General features: G+C 44.3%; 2 protein-coding genes across 6 annotated transcripts in view; one reads left to right on the forward strand and one right to left on the reverse strand.

Moving 5' to 3' along the window:
* The window catches only part of LOC143352752 (putative receptor-type tyrosine-protein phosphatase mosPTP-1), a 432,250-nt gene that overhangs the window by 34,395 nt on the left and 372,900 nt on the right, over nt 1–24,955 (reverse strand). For 4 of the 5 annotated variants that reach the window (XM_076785533.1, XM_076785531.1, XM_076785530.1 and 1 more), the window contains exon 1: nt 3,259–3,444. In XM_076785533.1, coding sequence (XP_076641648.1) covers nt 3,259–3,433 — 175 coding nt within the window. In that variant the 5' untranslated portion in view covers nt 3,434–3,444. Of the gene's footprint in view, nt 1–3,258; nt 3,445–13,001; nt 13,117–13,228; nt 13,417–24,955 lie in introns of those variants that run through there. The other variant, XM_076785534.1, reaches the window with a different exon arrangement.
* Nucleotides 4,131–4,742, forward strand: LOC143353015 (uncharacterized). Its single transcript, XM_076786109.1, has 2 exons — nt 4,131–4,464; nt 4,539–4,742. The coding sequence occupies exons 1-2, from the start codon at nt 4,345–4,347 to the stop codon at nt 4,740–4,742; spliced, it is 324 nt and encodes a 107-aa protein (XP_076642224.1). The 5' UTR covers nt 4,131–4,344.

A 24,955-nucleotide genomic window follows, 5' to 3' on the forward strand; every position in this document is an offset into this window, starting at 1 on the left:
GTGTGATTATCAAATTCGACTGGTTGTCCACTTCGAGGCCTGTCAGAGAGATCATGATCACCAGCAGCAAACCTTCTGTACCAACGTTGACACTTGTTGACCTTCAATACATCTCCATAAACATCGCAAATTTTCTTTGTTGTTACCGTTGCATTCAATCCCGCATGAAAATGAAAAAGTATGCAATGACGAATATGATCCTCGGAAGGTACGGACGCCACCATTTCATTACAGGGTTGTACAAAAAAATCATACCGTTTAGAATATTTTGAACACAGGCTGCTTTACCGAAAACTGTAAGGCAAAACAAATTCTTTGCAAATAATTGATTACTTATCGGTACCCCTAATACTATCGAATTGTTCAATTTAAAAAATCGATTTCTACGTCCCGTTATGTCGAGCTTAACCGGATCCTTTCCGTTAATCAACGGCCGGTTAATCGGGCATCGATTGCCGAAACTTCGGCAGAGTGTTGAACCGTTAAGGAAACTGGACCGAAACGGGAGGGCGGAACGTGCGCGGCTGGCTCGGCCGGCCGGAAACGAGATTCGCTCGTTGGAAGCAGGATCAAGTGACGCTCGAGGGCGCTTCCTCTCTTGCCCGGGAACCAGTTTCGTGGCCAGGCATCGGAACTGGATCGCAGGCATTGAAGACGGAACGTAATGCAGTGTTTTCATGGCTTTATGACAACCTGCGTACCCGTGATTCCGTACTCGAGCCGCTTACGTAACGCCCGCGGCAAGGTGCGTTTCAGAGGCTAGGAGAGCTAGAGGATCGGGGGCATATAGGCGAAGGGGAAGAAAGAGGGAGAGAGAGAGGGAGAGACACAAACCTACTAATATGCACCTCGTTCTTCGGAATCGAGACGAAAAAGGAAATGAACCGGCTCCGCTGCGCGCGAGCGGAAAATCTCGCGACGGGATTACGGGCGCAACGATTCCAGAAAAATTTTCTCGAGGATCTATTTTCGGTGGACCGGAATGCGGATTGGATGTTGCAGCTTCGTATTCGCTTAACGAATGCTTCCGACGAATTTTCTCGAGCACCCAATCCAGAAAAATTGACGCCAATGCCGCGCTCCTCGCGATTAAGGCTTCCTTGGAAAGTGTACGCGATACGCTGCATCCACCGAGTATTTAATATTCCGAATGTCTTGTACATTGTTCACGTAATTATATGACCGGAGTGCGGCTCTTATTACATTCGGAATGAATTGTCGTCGTAACAATGCGGTTGGCCAATTTGCTTTGAGTGGCTCGGAAAATTACATTTGACGGCGGGGCTCTGGTATAAAAGTTAATTTCAGGAGAAAACGAGCTCTCGCCTTGTTCTAATTTGTGTACCGTAGATCCAGTATTCGATTCTTTAACAACGCATCGTTCCAGTGGAACACTGTGGTTGACTCAATTGTTTTTGCCGGTTACCCAACATTCGATTAACCAATTACTAACTGATTGTTCGGTCGCTACTCTGTTACGCTGATGATACGTTTGCCGTTCATCGAATAACAACAATTAACGAAACAGATCGATCTGAGAACAGAAACAAACAATATGAAATGTCGCGGTGCCTGCGGATTTCGTTGTGCCATTTTGCGGCTATTAATTGTAATCTACTTAATAATTAATATCATTTAACAACTTGCCAAAAAAGCAACTTTATTTGACAGACAGCCAAGCAACCTATTTATTGAACCTTGTGTAGAAGAATCTGACTTTTCCCGTTGGTAATCAGTTCATTGGTAGCAATTTCCTCGCTATCTACAAAATTCACGTGCGTTTATCGTAGCAATAAATCTCTACGGTCCTAGAGACAACGAATTCGGAGCAAAGCAAGCAGGAAAGGTTCATTAAAAGGTCACAGATATTGGAATGTCCTGTGGAGACGTGATATTCGTTTCGGTATTGTTTCGTTCTCGTTTAATTATCGGCGCTCGCGGAATGTTGGGTCAGCGATACCGACGATTAATCGGATATATTTCACGCACCATCTATTGTGTCTTTGCCGCGCACGGACAGAGCGATTTCAAGTGCTCCTTTCGTTCATTAAATGCGAATGAATTGGACAATGATACTTGTTTTATGATATTTCAAAATTTTTTTATGCGAAAAGTACTCCAAACATTCCTGCTCTTTTACTACTTAAAAATTTGGAGGAAATGATAAAATTGTATATGTATATTAACGCTGAAAAATATTTGATTATTCACAAGATTTAATTTATAGAAAATGGCAAATAAAAATATAAAACTTTCCAGAGAACTGTTCCATCTCATAAGTTTAGCATCGACTAAACAACTAATGAAATATCTTGTAGCGTTAATGTGTATTATAAATCAGCTGCCACTGTGACGTTTTAAATTTAATTGGTAATTGAATCCCTTTTGCCAATCAATAAATGATTAATCATGCACCGGTAGCTGAAAGTCTAATGTGAATCATCGAGAACGAACAGATTTTTAGAAACGTATTGTAATTAATGGGTTGAACCAATACTCTTGAAAATTGAAGGCTATTTCATTACAATATTGCAGTAATCAAAACAACTTTTTAGCAAAAACAGCTCTACAATAATCCACGGTTAAATTTCACTACGTTCTGGAGCCAGCAGTGAAATTCTCGCGAGTAGGGTAGCGTTTTTTAACATTGTAGCATTGTATTATTTATACTCTCTCCTTATCTACTGAGATATGGCTCCGCCGAGTTCGAGGCACCCACAATAAGCGGTAGGGGGAGAGTGGGGATGGTCCGTGGATATTTCAGTGAAACCGTGGATCGCTGTACCTATTTTAAATTTAATTGGTAATTTAACCCCATTTTTTGCATGTAACCGGATATTTCGGTAATCAACCAAAAAGGTTTGTTGTTACAGGCATATTTATCTTTCGCAGTGCAGCACCGAAGAGTTTTCGCCTGCGAGGGCGTAATAACACCCAGACTAGAAACGAGAACACGCTGGAAGGAAGTCCCGCAGCGTTTCCTCGTACGACTGGTCACGTAATTGCAGCTATAATCTAACGAGACAGCAGCCTCGAGAAATCTCGTACTTTCATTTCCACGTCGGGCAAATATCTTTATGCACAACAAACCTGCCGGCTACATAAAATCGACCTGGAAGGACATCGTTCGTTGTACACCGGTTGGTCCGCTCGGGCCGAAATAAAAACCATACAATAGACACCTTTCTCTTTGGACCGTTCGGGGAACAGGAAAACGTCCGTGACAACCGATGCCACGAGAGCATAGATCCGATTTACCTCGATAAATGTCGCTGTCGTTCTCCGTGGAGGAGACTGGCACCGTGTACGTGGTCTGCTCGTAGGTCTGTTCGTCGGTGTACGCGATCGGATCCGCGGACGCGAATAGAATCCTCAGGATGACAGCCACTGCGGCCGCGAGTTGAGCGGCACTGACTATCCTGGCCCACGACATTTTCGTTTTGCAGCTGCAGCTGTGAGGCGTGGTGGCTCGGGCTCGGCGTGGCTCTTCTCCACCGGGCTATTTCACAAATTCGTCCATCCTCGTCGTTCGCGGCGACGCGGAGATTTTCATCGCGGTCGTTCCACCCCCGTGTGCACGGCTACAAGACAGAACGGTCCGCCGTGCGACTCGAGTCTTCGCGAATGTTCGTGCCGTTTAGCACGCGTTACATCGCGACCCGGTACACCATGGGGGACTGGGATTCGCATTGTCTCATGGCACCCCGAGACGCAACGATCCCGAAGGGTCCCCGCGAGAGCCCCCTGTGCGATCACCGTTTTCTAGATCGTCGATCGGAGGACGTGGTTCGGTCGAAGGATTCACCAGCGAACCATCATTTCATCGAACGATCACACTGACCCGCGACCGTGGATCGGCCGGTTACGAGGGAACAGATATTTCGCCAGACATATCCTGCGGTGGCCTGAAGGAATATCGAAATTGTGGCGGAGGCACGTCGGGCCACGAGGATCGAACTAACGAAGCGGCGATTACATTCGCGCTGTGTGCATCCTCGCGACCCGATACATGCGCCTCGTAGAGCGGCGTGTACACGTACGAGCAACGCGAGCGGAATATTAACGTGGCTCGAGATCGAACCCGACCAGCCCAATTTGGTCTCCTCCTGCCGTCGATAAATAATCTCCTCCTTCTATCCCCCTTCGTCGGGCTCATCTCGCTTCCTCGATTCGTAAGCGCCTGCCTCCACCCCCGAACACCGCTGATTACACTTTGTTTTCCTAACCGCGAACGAAAACCGGGAGAAAACAGATACTCGTGTCGTTTCTCACCCACCGGGCAACAGTTCTCTCGCTCGCGCGTTGTTCTAATTGCATCGTCGACCGGCTCAATTAGTCGGAATTATGGCCTCGATTGTTTCTCGTCGGGCATACACAGGCCCCGAGAGCCAGGCAGCAACAGCGCCGCACCGCGCCGGTAGCAACAACGGAGACGCGACCAGCCGGCAGCGACAAACGCATCAGGTTTGCCAGCCGCGCAGCAATAATTACACGACCCCTCTCGAACGTTTTAAAGCGGCTTCCCCTTATATTTTTAGTGCGTCAAGACCGAGGGGATAGACACGGCCCCGGCCACCGAGGCCCTCGGAACCCGACGACCAGTCGTTTTGCGCTTTTACAGGGCGAGTTGTCGAAAACTTCGCCCGGCTTGCCGAATCATCGCATCGGCACGTCCCGCTATGGGCCAAACTGCGAATCTACACTGGACGGTCAAATTATTAGAGCCACCGCGTGGAAGATAGACTTTGTTAACCACGTGATGAATAACGTTATTTATATTTCTAGCTTTCAAACATTAGTATTTTTATTAAATCAGTCAGCCGTCTTCGACGTAGTTGTTATTAACATGCTATTTTCTGAATATTTTATAATATGGGAACATGAGTCTATGAGTGCTCGGTCAGATGTAGAATAATTTGTTAGCACATATTTATTTTCAAGCATTTTCAGGAAAGCCGAATATTGGATCTAGAAAGATTTTCATTAAAAATGTATAAGATTGTTAAAAACGGTTGTTCAATTGTAAGATTGCGAACTTAGGCGAGTGGTTCTAATAATTTGATCATCCACTGTGACAGGAAATGGTGCTTCTATTTTAGGATCTATAGAGATTTGGGAACAGAAAAAAACTGATAAATAGTAGAAAACAATCCGAACTTTGAATTATCTCGATTCAAAGTTAAAAGGTATCTATAAATTTCCTTAGGAACACGAAACGATTAGAAGGCAATTATTGTTCGACTTTTCGAAGAGGTTATGCTCATTGTCGATCAGAAAATGGAAAGATCATGTCATGTGTGTTTGTCTTTAACACACTTATGAACGTTTTAATGTAAATCTCTTTGCTTTCGCATAACTATGTTTTCAAGCTATTTTCGCAATGTTTTCCGTCTAAAAATTCAGTTAAAAGTAGGCAATAACAGGTTTTCCTGTGGGAACGTTTTGTAATGATTACTGCTACTCGTACATTTAGCTTAGTGAATTCAAATGTTTGAAAGGAGGTAGCATTTGTAAAAGATCTACACCGAAAAATAGATTTGCAACAGAATGACGGAAATTTAAAGTAAAAACGACTTTTTATTTTCGCTAATTAAATACAATTCAGGCTCCAGCTTCTATTCTTTACGCTGAGTCTATATTTTGACCGTCCACTCTATAAATACAATTTTAAGTAATATTTTGAGATAACATATTACTCTATTATCAAGTTTCTCAAAGTCTCCAACCGAGCATAACCCTTCGCGGAGTAACCTCAAATGACACTAAACGCATAATCATTCCCAGAACGATGCCAGTCTGCCTATGACAATCTCCGGAAGGACAGTTGATCTGCCATCCAAGGACCGTTAGAGAACGTCCGAGAGCTGTGAGCGAATCCTGATCGCGGTTGATGCTGGGTAAGAAAGTCCGAGGAGGAACATCGGTCCTGGGAGACCGATTATCGATACGAGAACAGAATCATTTCTCCCTCCTTATTGAATGCTTGAAGCGGAGGAAGCGAACACGCAAAGAAAGAATATTTCCCTGGGAGTTTCTTCGCCGGATGAACAAGACGTCTTCATATCGAACAGAAAAATTCCCGTACCGATCAAAGATTAGACAGTTCTCTCTTTACATCGCTGCTACCGAGCTCTCTATCGCCGCATTTTAATCCGTATCGCGTCGCCACCGCGGTGGATTATCGTGTAAAAGTGAAAGAATGGTACCGTGCGAAAGATCAACCTCCTCCTCCCCCCCCCCCATATTTTCTAGCTGGGCGATTTCCCCTGGGAAAAGCGGTGGGCACGGGAACAAAGACGAATTGTTTGCCGTAGTATATCAGCAGACAGCGCGAGCAAATGGACGACTCGCAATTACGTCTGAACGATTGCGATATTAACCGCAAGTTAACCGAGAATCGGCCGCAGCGACGCTGCTGCACACGTGCTGTTCCTCGGCAACCGCGAGCCTTGACATTTATACGTCACAGAGAAATTCTCTCTGGTGGGCTCTTCGTGTTCATCCTAGTTACCCAGAAAGCTCTGCGCACACGGTGGGGAGAGTAAAACACGTCGTCCGCCGTGTCGAGACGAGACCACGTTTCGTCAACCGTGATCGTGCCGAGGACAAACCGAGAAAAACGCTTCCGCCGATCAGAGATGAAATTTTCAGTTCCGCAATAAAAGGATGACTCACTCACGTGCGACGCTTCGACGCGTGCACCTACATGTACAGGGTGTACATCTCGTAATGTAGAAGCGACGGATCGCCGTTACCAGACTCGGTTCAGAGAATCGTGGGAATAGAGGCGGATGCACAGTTGTGCTTGCGAAAGTATTGGGCAAACGCCGGTTTAACGCGGATCCCCCCGCTAACGTTCGTTCGTTCGCCTGCTTTTATTCTTAAATGGCCATTCGGTGCGTCGAGCGGCAACTTTCTACGTGCAACGTGATCGACTAGACTGCGGATACTTATGCAGATGCAGACTTGAGTGCGCTATCTTTGCGAAAGATGCGAGAACTACTAGTAAAACCGTGTCCCGTCTTTTTTAAATACTGCATACCGGTCTCGAATTGACGAGATGAACAATAGAGCGGAGGAATGCCTAGATAATTAGATAATAACAGATAATTTTGCAACTGTCTTAGCAAAAATGGGAAATTGCACTTCTATCCATCGAGCATGAAATTACTTTTTCAATCGATGCAACTTCTATGATTGAGAAAATGTGCGATAAATTATCATAAGAACAGGATACGAGAGAGAATTTAGTAAATTTTGTACTACACTTTAATATCAATACTGCAACAATCTGGAAGGCATAATTACACTTCTGAGGAATTCGATGAATTTATTATACTACCCGAAAAAAATGATTCGATCAAACAAATCGATATTTTCAATAAAACTTGCCATATATAATACAATATGTTGGCTAGAATCAAATATTATTCGGATAGCATAACTATGGATAATCCACGCTCGAATGAATTTTCGCCTAACTATACTTCTGTCGACCATTCTCAAGTACCGCGATCAAATCAGAGTACGAACGTGTTTTACACGCGCTGATTCGACCGACAGTAAAACGACCGTTAAACTCGTTTATATTCAGTTTTATTCTGCTCCAAATAGTTGCCTGTCATTCGCATACCAACTAGAACTGACCTATACTAACGTTCAAATAATGTTTATAGACTGGTCGTCAAGGTCGTCGTCGTCGGCATACCGTGTCCAATTAGCAAGCACGATCGATTGGAAACGAACAGGATCGAGCAGGACACACGTGTCCTGGGAACAACGTATTCTTTAAACTTTCATCTCGAGACGTTTCTCACGCATTGTGAAACACCCGGTAGATGCGTGTACAATAAATGCCCATTCGAAGCAAGTTAAATGTTGTTTCTCACGCGTCAGCTAACGACCTATCGATGATTTCCTGGCGACTTCCGTTTCCCGAGGACGTTAAACGGGACGACATACTGGGAATGAGAGACAAAACGAGAACGAGAGAGAGAGAGAGAGAGAGAGAGAGAGAGAGAGAGAGAGAACGATAGAAAGAGAACGCTTCCGATTCCAATATCGTTCCCGATGAGAAATATCCAGTTCCTCGACGATGAGGTCGAAAAGCACGGAGAACTCGGTTCGAACCGACTTCGTGTACCGCATCGGTGTATTTGCATAGGTCGCGCGCACCGATGACACCGTGTCGTCGCGTGGGATCGTGTCGACCGACGTACAGAAGACCAATCGATTTGTTCTGCGAGACGTCGCTCCTTCGACGGATTCGACGGTGAGGGGTGTTGCCCTTTACCGTCGATTGTCATTTATTAACTGGCCGCAGCCGACGGTGGAACGAGTTTCGAATTAACTCGTCCAGGATCAACCAACAACGGGGCAAACGTTGTCGACGCCGTTGTCACGTATCGTCTCCACGTAATCTCGAACCTGTACATAATTTACGAATGGTACCGCAGACTTCTACCAGTACTGCTTCAAATTTCAAACTAATAGAACTCTCAACAGAAGTCTCCGTGATAAACAACAGAGGCTGTCTCCTCTGCGAAAGACTCTCGATCCTTTGCACCACAGCTTTATACGGTACTACCTCAAACTAGATATTAAGAGAACTGTCAACGGAAGTGTTCACGGTGAACTACAGACAGCAAGGTCACCTTGTCTCTGAAAGACTCGATTCTTTGTAACGAGGATCGTGCGAGGACTATTTGCCGGTAATTAGCACTGGAACGACTGGTTTGCTCTGTCATACACACAAGAACGACTTGAATCGAGTCGTTCATTTCGACCGGTTCGTCGGTCCTAGCGTAAACCACGGACATTTGGCACGGCGTTAAACGAAAATAAACAGAGCCATGACCAACAACGAATGTAGGACACTCGGGAAACACGTAGAATCGTTGTCGTTAACATTGACCAACTGTACCGGAAACAGTTGATCCAGACGCGCTTCAGCTCGCGCGAGAACGGTGCAGCTGGTGTCGATGCACTTTAAGGAAAGCAGCAGGATGCTGGCGAAAATCGGTGCGAGATTCAAAAGGCGACCACTAGAGACTGTGCTGGTGGGTCGGTCGGTTAGAACTGCATCGCCCGGCGATCGTGTTCGCATGACCGTTCGACTGCACCGTCAAACGCAGCGTCATTTTGGCAAAGTGTGGAGTGAGCCCTTCACGCCATATCGACCCTTCAACCTCGAGCCGCGATTCCGCCCACGTTGAACGCGTACCGGGACCACGTACCGGCCCCCGATCATTACCAGGCGACTCCTTTGGCCTTGTTGCGTCGGTCTTGAACCCGATTAGACGTGCAGGAGAAGAGCGAGTAAGAGAGAGAGACAGAGAGAGAAAGAAGAGAGAAAGAGTGTAGCGTAATCCTGGGACGCAAGCACACTTAAAACTTTCTCACAGCAGGCATGATTCGGCACGGTCGCGAAGGCGTCGCACGCGCGACGAATCAAACGCCATATTTTCGATTCGCGGAAGATGGTCCAGGGAACCGGGATGGGAGACAGAGAGAGAGAGAGAGAAAGAGAGAAAGAGAGCGATATCGTCCCCTGCGTTATAGGAACGTCGCGATGCTGCGAGAGCGACACAACGTGCACTGGATCCGCTTGCTGCGAGAGCGAACACGAACACTGAGCACGCACACGATCCGCTCCCACGATCGGCACACACAGACGACGATCTCTCGCAACGTTCTCTCGCGCGCACAGTAAAACCGTGACTTCGGCTCGGTTCGGCTCGGCTGTACACGCTATGCTCGCTTCTCCGACTCGTCTCCAGTAGGGACGAGAACAGACGGACAAACCGACGAGCGAGTACAGAGAGAGGGAGAGAAACTCACGCTGCCACACGCTCGAGGAGCGCCGGCTCTCTCTCTCTCTCTCTCTCTCTCTCGTTTTCTCTCTTCCTCTCTCCGTCTGTGTTCGTGTGTACACGTACACGGAAAGGGGGATGGATGGTGCTGCAGCGAGGGTGTGTGCTTGTGCACGCGAGCGCGTCAGCTTGTTCACCGACGTGCACGCTGGCATACACGCGCGTTATGCCAGCACGAGCGCCCGCCAACACGCACAACTGAGGCTAGGCCCTCTGACAAGCCGGCGTATACACGTGCGTTCTCGCAAAATGTGCGTGAGAGAAAGAAAGCCGAATAAAAGGGAGGGGAATCCTCTAGCCAGACAGAGAGAGGGGGGAGGGGGAGAGGTCTGTAGAGTAGTAAAATGCAACACACAAAGGCTGTTCCGAACAGAACGTGTGCGCTCGTTCGAATTCTCTTGGTGTGTGGTTGTAACGCGCGTTTCCCTCGGCTGCCTCCCCGCTTATCGCGTCTTCTTCGCGCCGAGAACCGAGAGAGACTTGGCCGTGTCGCATTCACCACGTACCGCCGGACCACTCTTCTCGAGGAGTGCACGCCGGAGTGAAAAATCGTGGAAAATCGATCGTGGAACGAAGAGGCGCGCCGGTGGCGACGACCGAAACGGCGTGGCTCTGTCCCCTTCTCGTTCGCCTCTGTTCAGCCCCTCCTGCTCCGCCCCGTCCCCCTGTTCCCCGTCTTTGTCCTCCTTTGTGTACCTCTATACCTATACCCTCGTCTCTCTTTCATCCTCTGTCCTCTTCTTTTACCGTTTATCCACCCACGTTTCTCTCCGTCCCACTCTCTCCCTCTCCGTTTCCTTTTCGCCCTGTGTCGTTCTCTCCTTCTTTCTCTCTGTCTCTTCCCTCCTTCTGCTCTCCCTTCTCTATCCAACCAGCAACGTCCTCTCCGTTTACACGGTTGCTGTCTGTTCGATCCTCGTCGGTTGCTCGATTCTCCGTCTCCGTTCACCACGCTCCCTGCCCTCTGCCAATGTATGGATTTTCAGGCAGTTCGTGGTAGGGAAAATTCGGACGATTATTTGGCGATCGCCGATCGGAACGGAATCCGAGCGAACAAGGGGACGAGGATCGACGATCACGATGACCGACTTCGTTGACTCATCGAGGAACGATGATGAGTCGTTAAAGAACGGCGACCATAAAAATCTGTGAGCCTGTCCTGCCCTGCCCTGCCCTGCTGGCAAACGAAACGACACGACGGACGCACAAGTGTCGGGGGCCGTTCACGGACAATGGAGAGAAGAGCAGCTGGAAACCTGCTGGCCGACCGGCCGCTTCAGGGACGTAGGAGTCGATCCTCGTACCACGTGACCCTAACTGTCATTGCCGGGGACGTGATTCGTGTACAGAGCGCCGGTGATCTTTCAGCGGCCGATAAGAATCTACCGGCGAGATGAAACGGTGTCATTAGACCGTCATCGGGCGCTACCGTCGCTTTCGCGGATTTCGGAGCAGATGTCGCTGTCATACAGATTTCCCCTTGCGATTTGTCGCTGTATAGGTGACAGAGAGTTAGAGAGTTAGAGAGTTAGAGAGAGAGAGAGAGAGACGGATTTCACATCCGCGAACTTTCAGCCGATCGAATTTTACGAGACTGCCGGAGGGTGGATGGTCGCTTCCTGAGTCTGTTCCGTGTTCTCACGTCGGCCCCGCGAACAATGGACGACACCGAGGAACAAAACGACGCTGACGCTCGGGCGGGATCGTGATAGGATGTTCGGTAATTACGTATCAGTGGATACTATGGCAGTTGGGATTGATAAATTTCGCCCTCAAGACGCCCGCTCGTGTCGGAAACACGATATTTTTCAGTATCCTTCATCTATAGGGAAATCCTTCTTGGCGAAGGAATGTTTGTCATGTTGACTGTCATCGCGACTAATAGCTCGAACTTCTAAAATGTAGGACTGTAATTACGCGAGTATAATTATCGGTAAAAGAATGATTTGAACAAAGGAGTCGCCGTTTCACTGTTCATCAAATTTACACAATGCTTTTGTATCGACAGCTTCTTGTTACTACATAATCGTTTGGAAAGGTTCCAGTAATAGTATCGTTGCACAGCAACACTCTGGCGTTTCGAAACAAACGAGTCGGAACGGTTCATCTGGAGGTCCTTATAGGCATCAGGGACACATGGACCATAAGAAAAGGCGAAAAAGAACCGTGACCGGAATAGAAGAGGTTTGCATAAAATATCTGAAGTGTAGCTTTTATTGTGTCCCGCGAATGGAGCACCGTAGTTGACGTCCGACGAATTTAAATGACATCATTGACTGCGCCAGTTAAGAAAAGATCGTCTCATGGACGTTACGCTACATTCGTTATCTGTACGCGTAATCAGCGTATTTCGACTGATAGAGACGATTAAGTTAAGCGCGCGCTGTTGAAGCGTATGATTAAATGAATTCAGACCTTGGCGCAGAGAGGCTTGTACACCTTCTCCTCGGTCCGAGTAATCTCACCGTTTTCGTGGCGAAGATAAAAAAGTCGTGATCCCGATACGATCTTTATAAATACCACGTGCAAAGGGGAGCCGGTGAGTCCTTATCATTCTGTCGTAAACCAGAAACCGAATAACAATCTAACGATGGACCGATCAAACTCAACAAGACCTTTGACCTCGCGGTCCCTAATTTATCTTTCACCGATGTTACCATACCATTTTATAGGTATTTTAACACATTAGATTATCGGAGATTATTTCATACTTTTCGGAAGTCCATGGTCTATCAATAACGATGCCTTAATAGATCCATCAACAACTTCTATCATGAAGCAATAACACACTCCCAGCAACGCCATCCAATAATTTTCAAGCGTCCTTTTGGTACAACACAATTATTGAAAGTTCTAATAGGCATACGGTAAGCAAAGTGTTAAAGATTCGAGGTCTTTTGTGTGACCTCCTAAAGATAAATTGTTTCTATCTTATGATCGATCATCGCTAAGTTTCCAAGCGTGACGAAACCTTCCTTATCGAGACTCACTGAAGTAGAAATCCCTGCGTCATCGACCGAAGACACAGCGAAACTTGATCAGATCCCTGTTTTATCGACAGTGAAAGCGTGGAGCCGGGAGATTCGCGAATCGTCCGCACGCGTTTGAATTCTCTGGCGCTGAACTTACCGCCTTCGTCCGTCATGACGGAAACTGTCGTCTTTGGTCCTGGTCCGGCCGGATTGAATACAAGCAGCGACACCAGATATTGCGTATAAGTCTCCAGATTGTATATACTGTGATTCTGTAACGAATAGAGGAACGGCGTTCAAAAGGACGAATTGGTGGAACAATACTGATTCTTTGACACGACACTGATCAAGAAACGGATTGATACACATTCTGATGTGACTTACGTGTATGGCCGGGTTACGTATGTATATCTCTTGTACTTCTTTGTCCTTTTTATCCCGCGGACGGTACTGGATCTGATAGCCCAGGAACTGTCCATGAATGGTGTTCTTGCTGGGCGGTTTCCATGCCAGATAAATCGACGTGGATGAGGTATTGTAAGCGCTGGTAATTACGGGAACCCCCTCTGGCACTGTAAAAAAGCAGAATACACAGTCATGTCGGCGCATTTCGAAGTAAATACATTCCCCGAGAGCTTTCGAGATCGTATCGTCATTTCATAGGGTATTGCGTAAACATTGCGAGCCACTATCGAATGTTTATTATGGGATAATGTTTTTGCTTAGTAAACACACGATATTGTTACTGTTTATGCCACGATTCAGGGACGAACATTTCTCAAATGTAATTTAAGTAAAGTCTTGATGTAAGCCCAATCCTCGGGTACGTGCTGTGATATAGATCGTGTAGGGCTACTATTTTCTTGTGACCGCGTCGACCGCGCCGAACTTAGAAACGGGCAGCGCATGTAAACACGGACCAGGCGGCCGAAGTCGCACTATAGTGAATTCTCAGTATATGTTAACAACAAGGGCCTTGCCAGCGTCGTGTATCGTCCGAGACATACTCGAGCCGTGTTATGTTTACACGCCTCGGTGTCCGAGGTCAAATCTAAAGGAATTATGTTGGGTTGACCAAGATGATGGCACTTATTTATAAAAAATTATACAAACTTCTGTTCAAGCCTATATATATTATAAAATCGTCGAACCGGCTTTTTCGTCTTAAACAATAGTAACACACGTATCCATAAAGATCCAGGCAGAAATTCGAAAAGAGTCAATGTTTAATGCTCGATGAATCTACAGCATATACAAAAAATAAATCAAACAATTTCTTTCGCAGAAACAACACAAAAATTTCCAGCTACAACCATAAATTCTCATTCGAAGTCCAACCAATTTGTCAATTTTGTACATTTTTCTAGTTTGTAAAGTTCATCGTCAGCACTAGAATATAAGAATTACGAATGTCATTCGTTTTTTTGGTTTGTGAGGCTGTACATGTATAAACGTCTGAATATTTATTTATTATCTACCACATATTTTTCAACGACAAAATTAAGATATATTCCTTGAGTACAAGATAAATTGTATTAAATGTTTTAAAAAGAACCGTTTCGTAGTTCCTTCAAAAAAGTTTGCAAAAATCACTTTGTTTTTGGCGTTCTAAGCCAGAATCCGCCCTTAAAACTGAACAAAAGCAAAAAAGGGGGAGGAGGCGGATATATAAAAATCTTGAAATAATCGACTAAATTTTTTTATTGGGCATAGTCATATAAATACCGTTCATCAAACGAGCGCGCTGAAACGTATTTCCATTATTTCCCCTGTGCCGGCGTTACATATTTTTGGAAAATTCTCCGAAGCTTTTGAATAAATGGTAACACTCGTTTAATGTAACGTTCTTTTCGTACGAACGGATTTCATAACATCAAAACTCTGCAATAAATTGTAACATTTTCCCAGTTTTCCTGACAGCAGCTAATTGTAAGATTCACGGATTTGTGCGTCCCTTTGGGAATTTAATTATGCTCTCGTATTATTACACGGTGTTTGACCTTATGAATCCAGGAAAATTCCGTTCAAAGTGTAACGAGTTTTCCACTGTTCGTTAAAATAATCCGTCGACGATGTTGCACTCTTTCACGTTCGTCTGCTAACTCGTTGAAAGCGTTCCCTTTCATGCAAGGCCGGCGATTCCTTTATTACATTTCTTTTAATACCGCTCGGTATCTATAAAGTTTTTCCTCGCTCAGTGTGAATTTAATTTCCTAAGATAAAGAAACAATGGTAGTAAATCAAGAAAGCGTGAGGATGACTCAGTTTCCGGAATCAAAGCTCTTCGGGAACACTGCTCCACTTGCCGCGTAAGGGAAACTTATACTCTTTTTGGCAACATTAAACTCCCCAGAACCCTAAAGGAATTTTTACTTGGCAAATTCTAATTATAGTGATATTTTCAGAACGTTCAATGCGGTCGGAATGAAAGTTTAATTGGTGCTTCACTGTAAACTGTCCCGAATAATTTTGTGATTCCTTATAACATTCTCTGCGATTGGTGGCACAGCGAACTATTAACCTACTTATATATATATATGACTAGCTTAAAAAATTAATTTTTTTTTAAAACAATGCCATGATTACGACTAGCACACTTAACGTAACAGTACTATTTACTCGAAGTTTTCAGTAAATACTTCGTATTATGTTTAGATAGATTACGTTACATAGAATCTGTCTCGCGTTCCCTTGGCCCAACGAACGAAGACTGAGGACGCGCCGGGGTTTTCAGTCACTCCTGAATAATCAGCGCGACCTGAGCAACTACGCTTTATCATGCGGCAATATTCGCAGCGAAACTTCGCGAATTCCGCACAGCCAGCCGGCCGAGGAACGAGGGAATTATCTCCGAAATAATTTCGCGTCGTTGAATGCGCGCGCCGCGCCACGTCAACCGACGTCGCAGATCACGCGAACTTCCGGTAGCAGTTTAATGGCCACTTGACCGAGGGGTGACCGGCCGGCGAAAATAAACCATTCGAACAGGGACGGTACGGTGCCGCGAATGAAAGTCTTTAGGTAATTAATGCTCGGTGCAACGCCACTGAAACTCCGAACGGTCGTCTGTCCGGGTAACTGCGCGCGACAGCGATTATGCGGCAAGTTGAGGGCTAGCAAATAGCATTCAAAGAGTTCATAGAATCGTAACAACAAAACTCGGCGTTTCAATTGTCTTCCGAGTTGATGGCATCCCCTTCAAAAAGGTCCCCTTCCGAATATACAGGGTGTGGCCGGATCGGTGGTACAACTGGATGATTCTACACGTAAAAATAAGTCGTAGAAAGGGAATAAAATTTTTTTGTTCGACGGTTTATTTCCGAGAAAATCGAGTTTGCACGCGTGCTATTAGATAGGAGTCACCTGACGCGTCTGATCATGACCAACCAATTGTACTTCCTGCATATACTATAGCACGCGAAGTCAACCGAAGGTTGAAAACGTTCCGGAAATAATATTGCCGGCATTTCGGTCCTGTTACCAAGTTTATTCTATTCTACACTGTATACCGTAATGTTAAAACCGACATATGTCCGTTATAGAACTGATATAAACGAAAACTTTTTTCAATCATAACTGCTTAGTTTATTTCGGTTCTTACAACTGTTTTGAGAACCGAGACCGATATTATAACCGTTTTCATCACCAGCTTTGAACTCGATACTTTTTTTTTAACCGAAGCGCGAAGGTAAGCATGTTTTTCTTTTTTTCGATTTATTTTTACGTGCCGAATCATCCCTTGCTCGGTTGGACCACCCTTCCGGCCACACCCTGTGTACACGTGCTTCAGCAGCGTTTCCATCAGCGGTGGGTAATATTTGGCGAAATAAATATTTCAAATACTATTTAACACTTTGGATTACATTTGACTCAAAACACTAGTATTGTAAATGGGATACATAATATTTTTATTACTAGAATCTGATTCACAAAATAAAGTATTTCCATTTTAATAATCTGAAACACAAAATAAAATATTCTATTTTGTTCGATAAATCTCGTATGAGACTTCCAGTGATATAAAAGAAAATATTTTATTTCAATAATCTGACGCAACATAAAGTACTTTAATAACCATCTTTCGAGTTTTCTTAAATTCTGCCAATATAAATATTTTTAACATTAATACCATGGAATAACAAGCATTGAAAGAACTTCTTTCAGTTCATCAATTCTCTTTACTTCTGATATTGGGGAGTTAATCGATTTGGCTAATAAGCGGCTCATATTTATACTCCCGAATTTTGTTTAACCTTTTCGCTATTTTAGATTTCGCCGACTCGTTTTTGTCATGAACGCATAAAATGCAGTCTAGCGATCACACTAATTCGAGCAACCTGCCTCAATTTTTTCGGGAGAAAATTGCGAAGTGCCCGTCGTCGATATTAATTTGCTGCACAAAGCCCGCTCGAGGCCCGATCGCGCCACGAAAATGAATTCGTCGGACAGTTAGGGATGGCGCCGCGTCGTTCGATCGACCGTTCTTTTCAGTAGAGTTTGATAGAAAAAGTTATGTCACGAGTAATTTCGTGTCGGTAACGGTAATTAATGAGGTCGACGCGGCATCAAAAACCGCCGGTATCGCGGTGGCGTTGCTCGACGAAGCAACTGTTGAATTGGATCCTGGGACTGGGTGACTCGCGTCGGAGCACGTGAACTTTACGATTATTTTCCGCCACTTAATTTGGCCGGTGAACAAACTTTCTAACGCGCGGACGGCTTACTTTACTGTTTAACACGCGAGCTCGCCGGAAAAGTCCGAGTAATTTTTCCGGTTACAGAAACCGCTGCCCGGCTTTATCCCGATGTCCCTCTGCTGCGCTATTATTCATAAGCCTCCGGACAATGTTCCGTTTCAGCGTCTCGTGCGGATATTAATTACAAGCCCGTTAACTTCTGTTCGCGGTTGTTAATTTTTACCGGGGCCCTTTGTTATCTTCGTCCCGCAATTAACACCTCCTGGCCGGCCATCAATAATTCACGCGCGTTAAACCTCCGATTCCGTTCCGCGAATCTTATTCCCCGCAGCTTCGCAGCAATGCTGAAAATTGTTTAAAAAATTCTCGAACGCCTTTCCATTGAATTCTAACTTCTGTCCGCATGAATGTGCAGAAATTGTTTGCAGTCAAACAGGATGTTGTGTATCGTAACTATACAAAATTATTCTCCTTCACGTTAGTCGCGAAAAAACCGAAGTTATTTACTTCATTTTGCGTTTAATATTTCTTATATTCTTACCTTCGAAGATAAAGATCCCGGCTCTGACACTGCAGTCTTTTATTTTCTTCGCGGTATGAATATTCAGTGCACAAACGCTCAAAAGATAAAGGGCAACTTATCTTAAATGAAGTTGTGTTAACGGCCATGGACATTACACACGAGAGCACAGTTTATAAAGATTAAAAGCGTTAGGCACGTAATTAATTGCAGCAGAAATTTTCTAATTCTGATACGGTGCTTGGGGTTGTACGCATTTGTAATGCTACAACGTGTTGAATCACTTCACGGTGTTAATGCAAACCTTGCAATGGAGAAAATAAATTGTTCCGTGCTAGTTTTCCTTTTATCTAATTGCAACATTTATATCGATTCTGTGAAATTTTTATAATAGTATAATATAATTTTATAATATAAATAATTCAAAGACTTCTACATCTATAACAAGATTCGAACATCCTTTTAATTGACCATCATCTTTTGATTGTCATTTGTTTATAAACATTGGGAGGAAAAGATGGATCTCTTCATGTATAATTGGCTCTGCATCCAATCTTTTATTTTCCACAAAACTTGAATTAAAATATTACCGATCTGGTTAAACAGGTATGTAGACTGTAATAGAACATTGATAGAAAAACAACTGGTGTGTAGTTTTAGAAGATTACGATCGAATGCAAAAATTAGAGTAATAGTTCGGTTTATATTTGACCGACCCTCGTATTAAGAATTGCAATGTACAGAAAAATGTTAGCCGTTGAATTTGTTTTTAGTTTTGGTCGGCATCATCATTCACCGCACCATGGCAGTCAATTAACGAAACAACCGGTATTATTAACACACGGCTGAAGACATTGTGGTAGGTCAGGCATTACGAGCGTACGCGGCCGGCAATAAGTCTTTCGCGCGATCCGGGCCAGCTACTCCGCCGGGCAATTTAGCGGGGTAATAAATGCGAGCCGTGCTTTTTTACCGACGCTAAATCTGCGTTAAGTTATTACGATCCTGCTGAGCCCGCGTTTATGGTGGCCGCTGGTCCACTTTTACACCCACGCGATGAAATTACGAAACACCGATTACTCCCGGACGCGCGAGGGTAATTCAATCGAACCGCTCGATCCTTTTACAAACCATCATTCTCGCTCGGTCAAATTAAGCTTTCATAAGAGCGAAAGGAATGCAAACTAATTCACTGTGCTCGGAACCGTCAAAAATATGAAGCAAAAACACCACTGGGTTACGAATTCGAATTTCTCTCCTTGTCCGACTAGGCGGAAAGAAAAATAGAACAGAAGTTTATCTTTTCCTATTAGTTTTAAAAACAAGGATGGTGGTTCAGAATTCTACGCATTATTGGTAAGACTGCAGTACGAAAGAGAGGTTGAACTAACAGTTATTTCTTCGTAAAATGATATAAAGTATAGAGGTAACAAAAATGTATTAACAAGGAAAAATTGCGCTTAAAAGATAAGCCACAATCTAATTATATAAGTGTCAGGAAAAGATCAAGTATCTTTAGAAGATTAACTACACATTTCAACATTACTGCATTAAAACGGAAAATATTTTGCCGTTCACTTTTTATAATACGATATGGTGGCACGTTATCATTTATATCCATATCCACGGACTCCGCTAATTGTACCTTACTTAATCAACAATGTATTATTCTCTTTCATTAACAATGTAACCTGATCTTGTATTGCACTTTCGAAACGTATTGCACACCGTTCCCCACAATTAATTTGTCACTAAGTCGCAGTATTTATCTCGAAACAGATTAACTCGTTTATTTATACCGCTTAAAAGAACCGGAAATCAGTTCTCCATCTCTAAGAAGTTAAACGGAGTAGTTACTCTCTCCCTAATTTGCAATTCAGATATAAATAGTGCCCTATAAAGCTACTCTTTCAATCTTTACCAAGTGATTGCGAATCCCTCGGCTATCAAGGCCAGATCCTGCCGCCGCTGTGTCCCAGGACAGCGGAGCCTGGAGGGACCAGCGGCAGCGACAGAAATTTCCTTCATCCCTTATCATCTCCGAAGGAAAATAAAAACTGGAGACCGAGGACGTTCCACGAGATCCCAACGGTGCCGGGCGTCGTCGTTCCACTTCTTGGTAACTTAGCGTGATTACTGGCTCGCGGTGGTAGCGATGTAGTCGAAATTAGCGCCGCGACGAGTCACGGAATCCTCCAATTTTCACGGCAGAGCCCGGACCGACGAACTTAGGCGAACACACCCCGGTCATGCCCCCCTCCCCGCGTTTTCATCCCCTTGGTGCTCGCGTGTACGTCGACACGGCTGTACCGATGGCTAATTGGTGGCTCTGTTACGCCATATATTTCCGTGGGTCCAGGCGAACGATCTCCGAAAACAGAAATGGAGAAGTCGGTCTGCGTATTGGTCCAGGCCGAAGTGGTACACTCCGGAACAAAAAGATACTCTCCCATACAGAATAATAGCACGCGAGCTAGTGCCAGTTGTGGAACAATTTTTTGAACGCGAAAACACATCAGTTTTTCCATGACCAGCACACGGATATAAATACAGGGTGGTGATTAAATCGAGAAAAAGGAATAACCTTTCTTCGTCTGACGCCTTGTTTTCGAAAAAAAAACGAGTTTAAAGATCCGGCGAGTTCGCGCGCTTTAGTAACTGCAGGAAGTAGAATTGGTTGGTCATGACCAGACGCGTCGGACTGTTCCTATCTAATAGCACGCGTGTTGGAAGCATTTTGAAACTCGATTTTCTCGCAAACGAAGCTTCGGATAAAAACATGTTATTCCAAATTTTTTCGTATTTTTTTCATGTAGAGTCATCCCCTGCCCGAGTGTACTAGGGTTTCCGCCCCGCTCTGTATTATTGGAAATTGTTGGGGAGGGCTCTCACGAACTGTATATACGAATAAAATGCACTATGAAAATATTCAACAATTAAAGCAAGTTGTTATGGTAGAATGGAACCATTCGTCGCAGATTATAATTAAAACAGTTTATAATCCTTACTAAATTAGGTGCTTGAAGTAATAGAAAGTAAAAATAAATATACCCGCTTATTAACCCTTTGCACTCGAAGCCATTTTAACTTGAAAACGAAACATTTCTTCCGACCTAGAATATTTCCCTTCTATATATATTTTTTCATGCTATACATACGAAAATGGTGCAATTTACTCGTACAAATTTAATAATGTAAAAAATATTTTGAATAATGATACAGCAATTTTTAGTGGCGCCTTACGGTCGCCATTCGAGTGTTAAGGGTTAAATACCTGGTAAGTGGCATGAACTAACTTCTTTGTGAAAATATATGCATAAACTTCATTTCGCCGCCATAATTTCTATTTTTCTTCTCCTGGTTTAGAATATCAGTGTTGAATTTAATTTACTGGCATATTCTGTTTTTCGGAATCGTAACAATAACCGTGTGTTTCCTTCTGAAATATCTATGTAGTCTTCGAGAAATGAAAAATGTCACACGCGTGCCGTTTGTCCCGTTTGCGTACTAGGATATTTACATTTGCATTCGTAGAATTTCATCGGAATGAACATTGTGGACCTAGTAGGGTTTTAGTAATAACATGAAATATGTATTTTTAGCAGTTTCCACAGCAGAACTTTAAAAAAATATTAGGTGTGCTATCTTTTTTGTTTGGGAGAGTAGAAGTTACGTTGGTGCTCTATTGATCTAGCAGTGACAGAACGGGAGGACCAGCAACGGGGAAGCGCAAGGCAGACAGTAAGGACAGCGTTTTGTTAAAGCCACCCTCGAGTCCTGTACACCGGCCCAGGACTTATCACCTATCCCCCTTCATATCTGCTCGGCCACCTCGCACAATATCCGCGAATTAGTGTAGCGATTTCGAATCTGGCGACGATGTAACTGCACCGCGATTCCGCTCGATCGTTGACGCATTATCTAACGTAATCCTGCAGCAGATCGCAGTCAATTCCATTCATTCGGTGAATTAGGTCTAGCCTGGGTTTGCAGCTGTGGTTTATTTACGCTAGGCATCCATAGAACACGTTGACCCGTCGACCAGCCCGACAGATTCAGACAAAATTTAAGTAATCGAGTTCAAGTTGAGGGTACGGTTTTCTTGATGGTTTTTTTCGTAACAACTTTATTTTCACGGGACCCATGAATTCTCGTCTCAAACAAGAACAATGTCTTATATCGAAAGAAGACCGTAGTGGAATTATTATAAACATTGTCCTGTTCATACACGGATTTGAAAATGTGTACAGTGTACACATTATTTTATGGGGGAAATTTTTGTAGTATAATACGAAATAGATATAACATATACACAAAAATTGACATAGGAAGGAGAACAACGCAAACAAAAATAATATTCCAAATAATAACAAATTGAAAAATAAGAACTGGGAAAAGATAGAATCAATAAGATAATTATAGTAATTGATAATAATGGACGCTGTTACTATTAAACCTAACCGGAGAAAGTATTACAGAATTGGTCGAACATTCTCAGTGATAATATCTGAACTAATCATCCAAGATCATTTTTAAGGCTGTAAAAGTGACTTATATCATGGTGCAGAACGCATCTTCGAGTTCCTAAGTTGGCAGTGGCGTAAACAGTTCGTTAACGTTCGTCAAGCCTTTTCCCGCGACGGTAGCGCCAATAAGTATAAAAATTATTATATAAGACGTTTAATGACTGATGAAAAACGTCACGGAACCCCGTGAACTGATTAAAAGAATCCGTGTCCGAATGTTACGCGTCAAGTTAACGGGTGAAGAAAGTTTCGCAGCGTCTCGTTAACGAGTTGCTAAAGGCAACGTAACGTTTACCGAGCTACAGTATTAATTATTCTCTTAAGATGTATCTATTTGCAAGGGGAGATTGAAGCTTGCCAGCCGGCCACGATCAAAAGAAAGATTTAAAGAAGCTCACGGGAAATTTATTAGAAAAATATACTGAAGACCAATATGGACACGCTGGTTAAGTGTACCCTTGAAAAATTAGGTCAACGAATTAATCGCGACGGTGTTCGTACGAACTTCTTACGTTATCTGTTCTTTGTATTCGCCGCTCGGCGTTCACTGACGGTAACGCACGACTCGTATTGACAGCATTAAACACACACACGGCCATTAATTGTTGGTTGATTACCCTGACAGCTGTCATAGTCAGGTTATCACCGCAAGATTATTTTCGTCGAACAACGGGCCTTTGCGTTGCCTGTGCATTCCAGGCATCGTGTACCAAATCCACAGCATTTGCCGCGATTGAAGACGCTCCCTGTCAACGTGACGTATAATCTCCCGCCAACCCTTTCCCCCTGCTCTCCCACCATTTTCGAGGCTATCGTCCCGTGTCCGTTCACCACGTCTGTCCCCATCTATTAACCAATTTCTTGAAATTAATTCGATTGCATTCTGAATACCGCACCCGATAACCAATTTGCAATGTTAGGGTTAGGGGATGGAATCTATCAACGACCTGCATGCTTTGAATAGACGATGATTCGGCGAAAAGTAGCTTATCCGGCTTCGATCCGTTAAATTACCATACTCCTCTCTAGACTGCTGATTTTATGGATTTATGGCGAAAATATATCAGTGGAAAACAAAACCGCAGATATGTTAGAAGCATTTAAGAATATCATTACATTCTTTTCGACTTGTTTCCGGACCGACACAGACCGGCACGAACCTGCACAGACCTGCACGGACCGGCACGAACCTGCACAGACCTGTACGGATCTGCACTGACCTGCATAGACCTGCACGGAACCTGTACAGACCTCTACGAACCGGCACGTACCTGCACGGACCGGAACGGAGCTGTACAGACCTGCACGGACCTGCACGAACCGGCACAGACCTGCACGGACCTGCACGAACCGGCACAGACCTGCACGGACCGGAACAGATCTGCACGGACCGGCACGAATCTGCTCAGACCTGCACAGACCTGCTCAGACCTGCACAGACCTGCACAGACCTGCACGGACTGGCACGAACCGGCAGGGACCTGCACGGACCTGTACGGATCGGAACAGACCTGCACGTACCGTTAACGAACCGGCACCGAGCAACATTATCCCGAAGAATGTTTAATGCTTGAATAATGATAACGAAAGAACAGAATTCGATTTCGATTTAAAAGAAAGGTGTAACTTTTTAGACTTAACAGATTTTGTTTGAAATCTTCGTCACGTGACATTATACTGCGTATAGTGTGTGATATAAATGATTGAAAATACGAAATATGTATTTGCGAACACAAAAGGATTCTGTTACCGATAAAAACGGTGCGATTATTGTACCAATTGTCGATTAACGAAGTGGTAATTGTAAAAATTGATAAGGTAGAATTTCATCGTCAAACACGCCGAATATTACTATAGTCGTTTGCTGCCTTACACATTCATCGGCGATCGACATCGCATCATAAATTCCGCGGCGTTACTGCGAGCACGATATCGTAAATATTTTTTTCATTTTTTTTTTTTTGTTTCGGCGACCCATTTTTGGCAAAAATTCATTCGAGCCCGTCAGTAGGAACGCGCGCTGTCACAGTTGACGTATTACTTGTCGCTCGGTATCGGGCAAAGGTTTCTCGTCTCGTTTCAAGTGAGAGTTTACCCGCGACTCAGACAGACTTCATCGATCTTCGCGATAGGATGTCATGTCAATCCCGCGGGATTCGATTAGACGGCAGAAAAGACGCGATCGATAATTGTTGAATTATTCGAGTTGTATCAATACCTTGATAACAATCGTGACAGACATTCTCTCCAAAACAAAATTTAGCAGCGGAACAGATCGAAAAAAATTGTTGTTTGCCAGTAGAAAATTGAAGTTGCCAGATGTGGAGTAACATTGTGTTTTTGAATGTTACTTTTGAAAATCGATCGC

The sequence above is a fragment of the Halictus rubicundus genome, chromosome 3, assembly GCF_050948215.1.
Source record: "Halictus rubicundus isolate RS-2024b chromosome 3, iyHalRubi1_principal, whole genome shotgun sequence".
Classification (NCBI taxonomy): domain Eukaryota; kingdom Metazoa; phylum Arthropoda; class Insecta; order Hymenoptera; family Halictidae; genus Halictus; species Halictus rubicundus.

Coding starts and splice junctions, on each gene's coding strand:
- LOC143353015 (XM_076786109.1), top strand. CDS start 4,345: ATGGCCTCGATTGTTTCTCGTCGGGCATACACAGGCCCCGAGAGCCAG. Junction 4,465..4,538: donor GGCAGCGACAAACGCATCAG/GTTTGCCAGCCG, acceptor TTATATTTTTAG/TGCGTCAAGACCGAGGGGAT.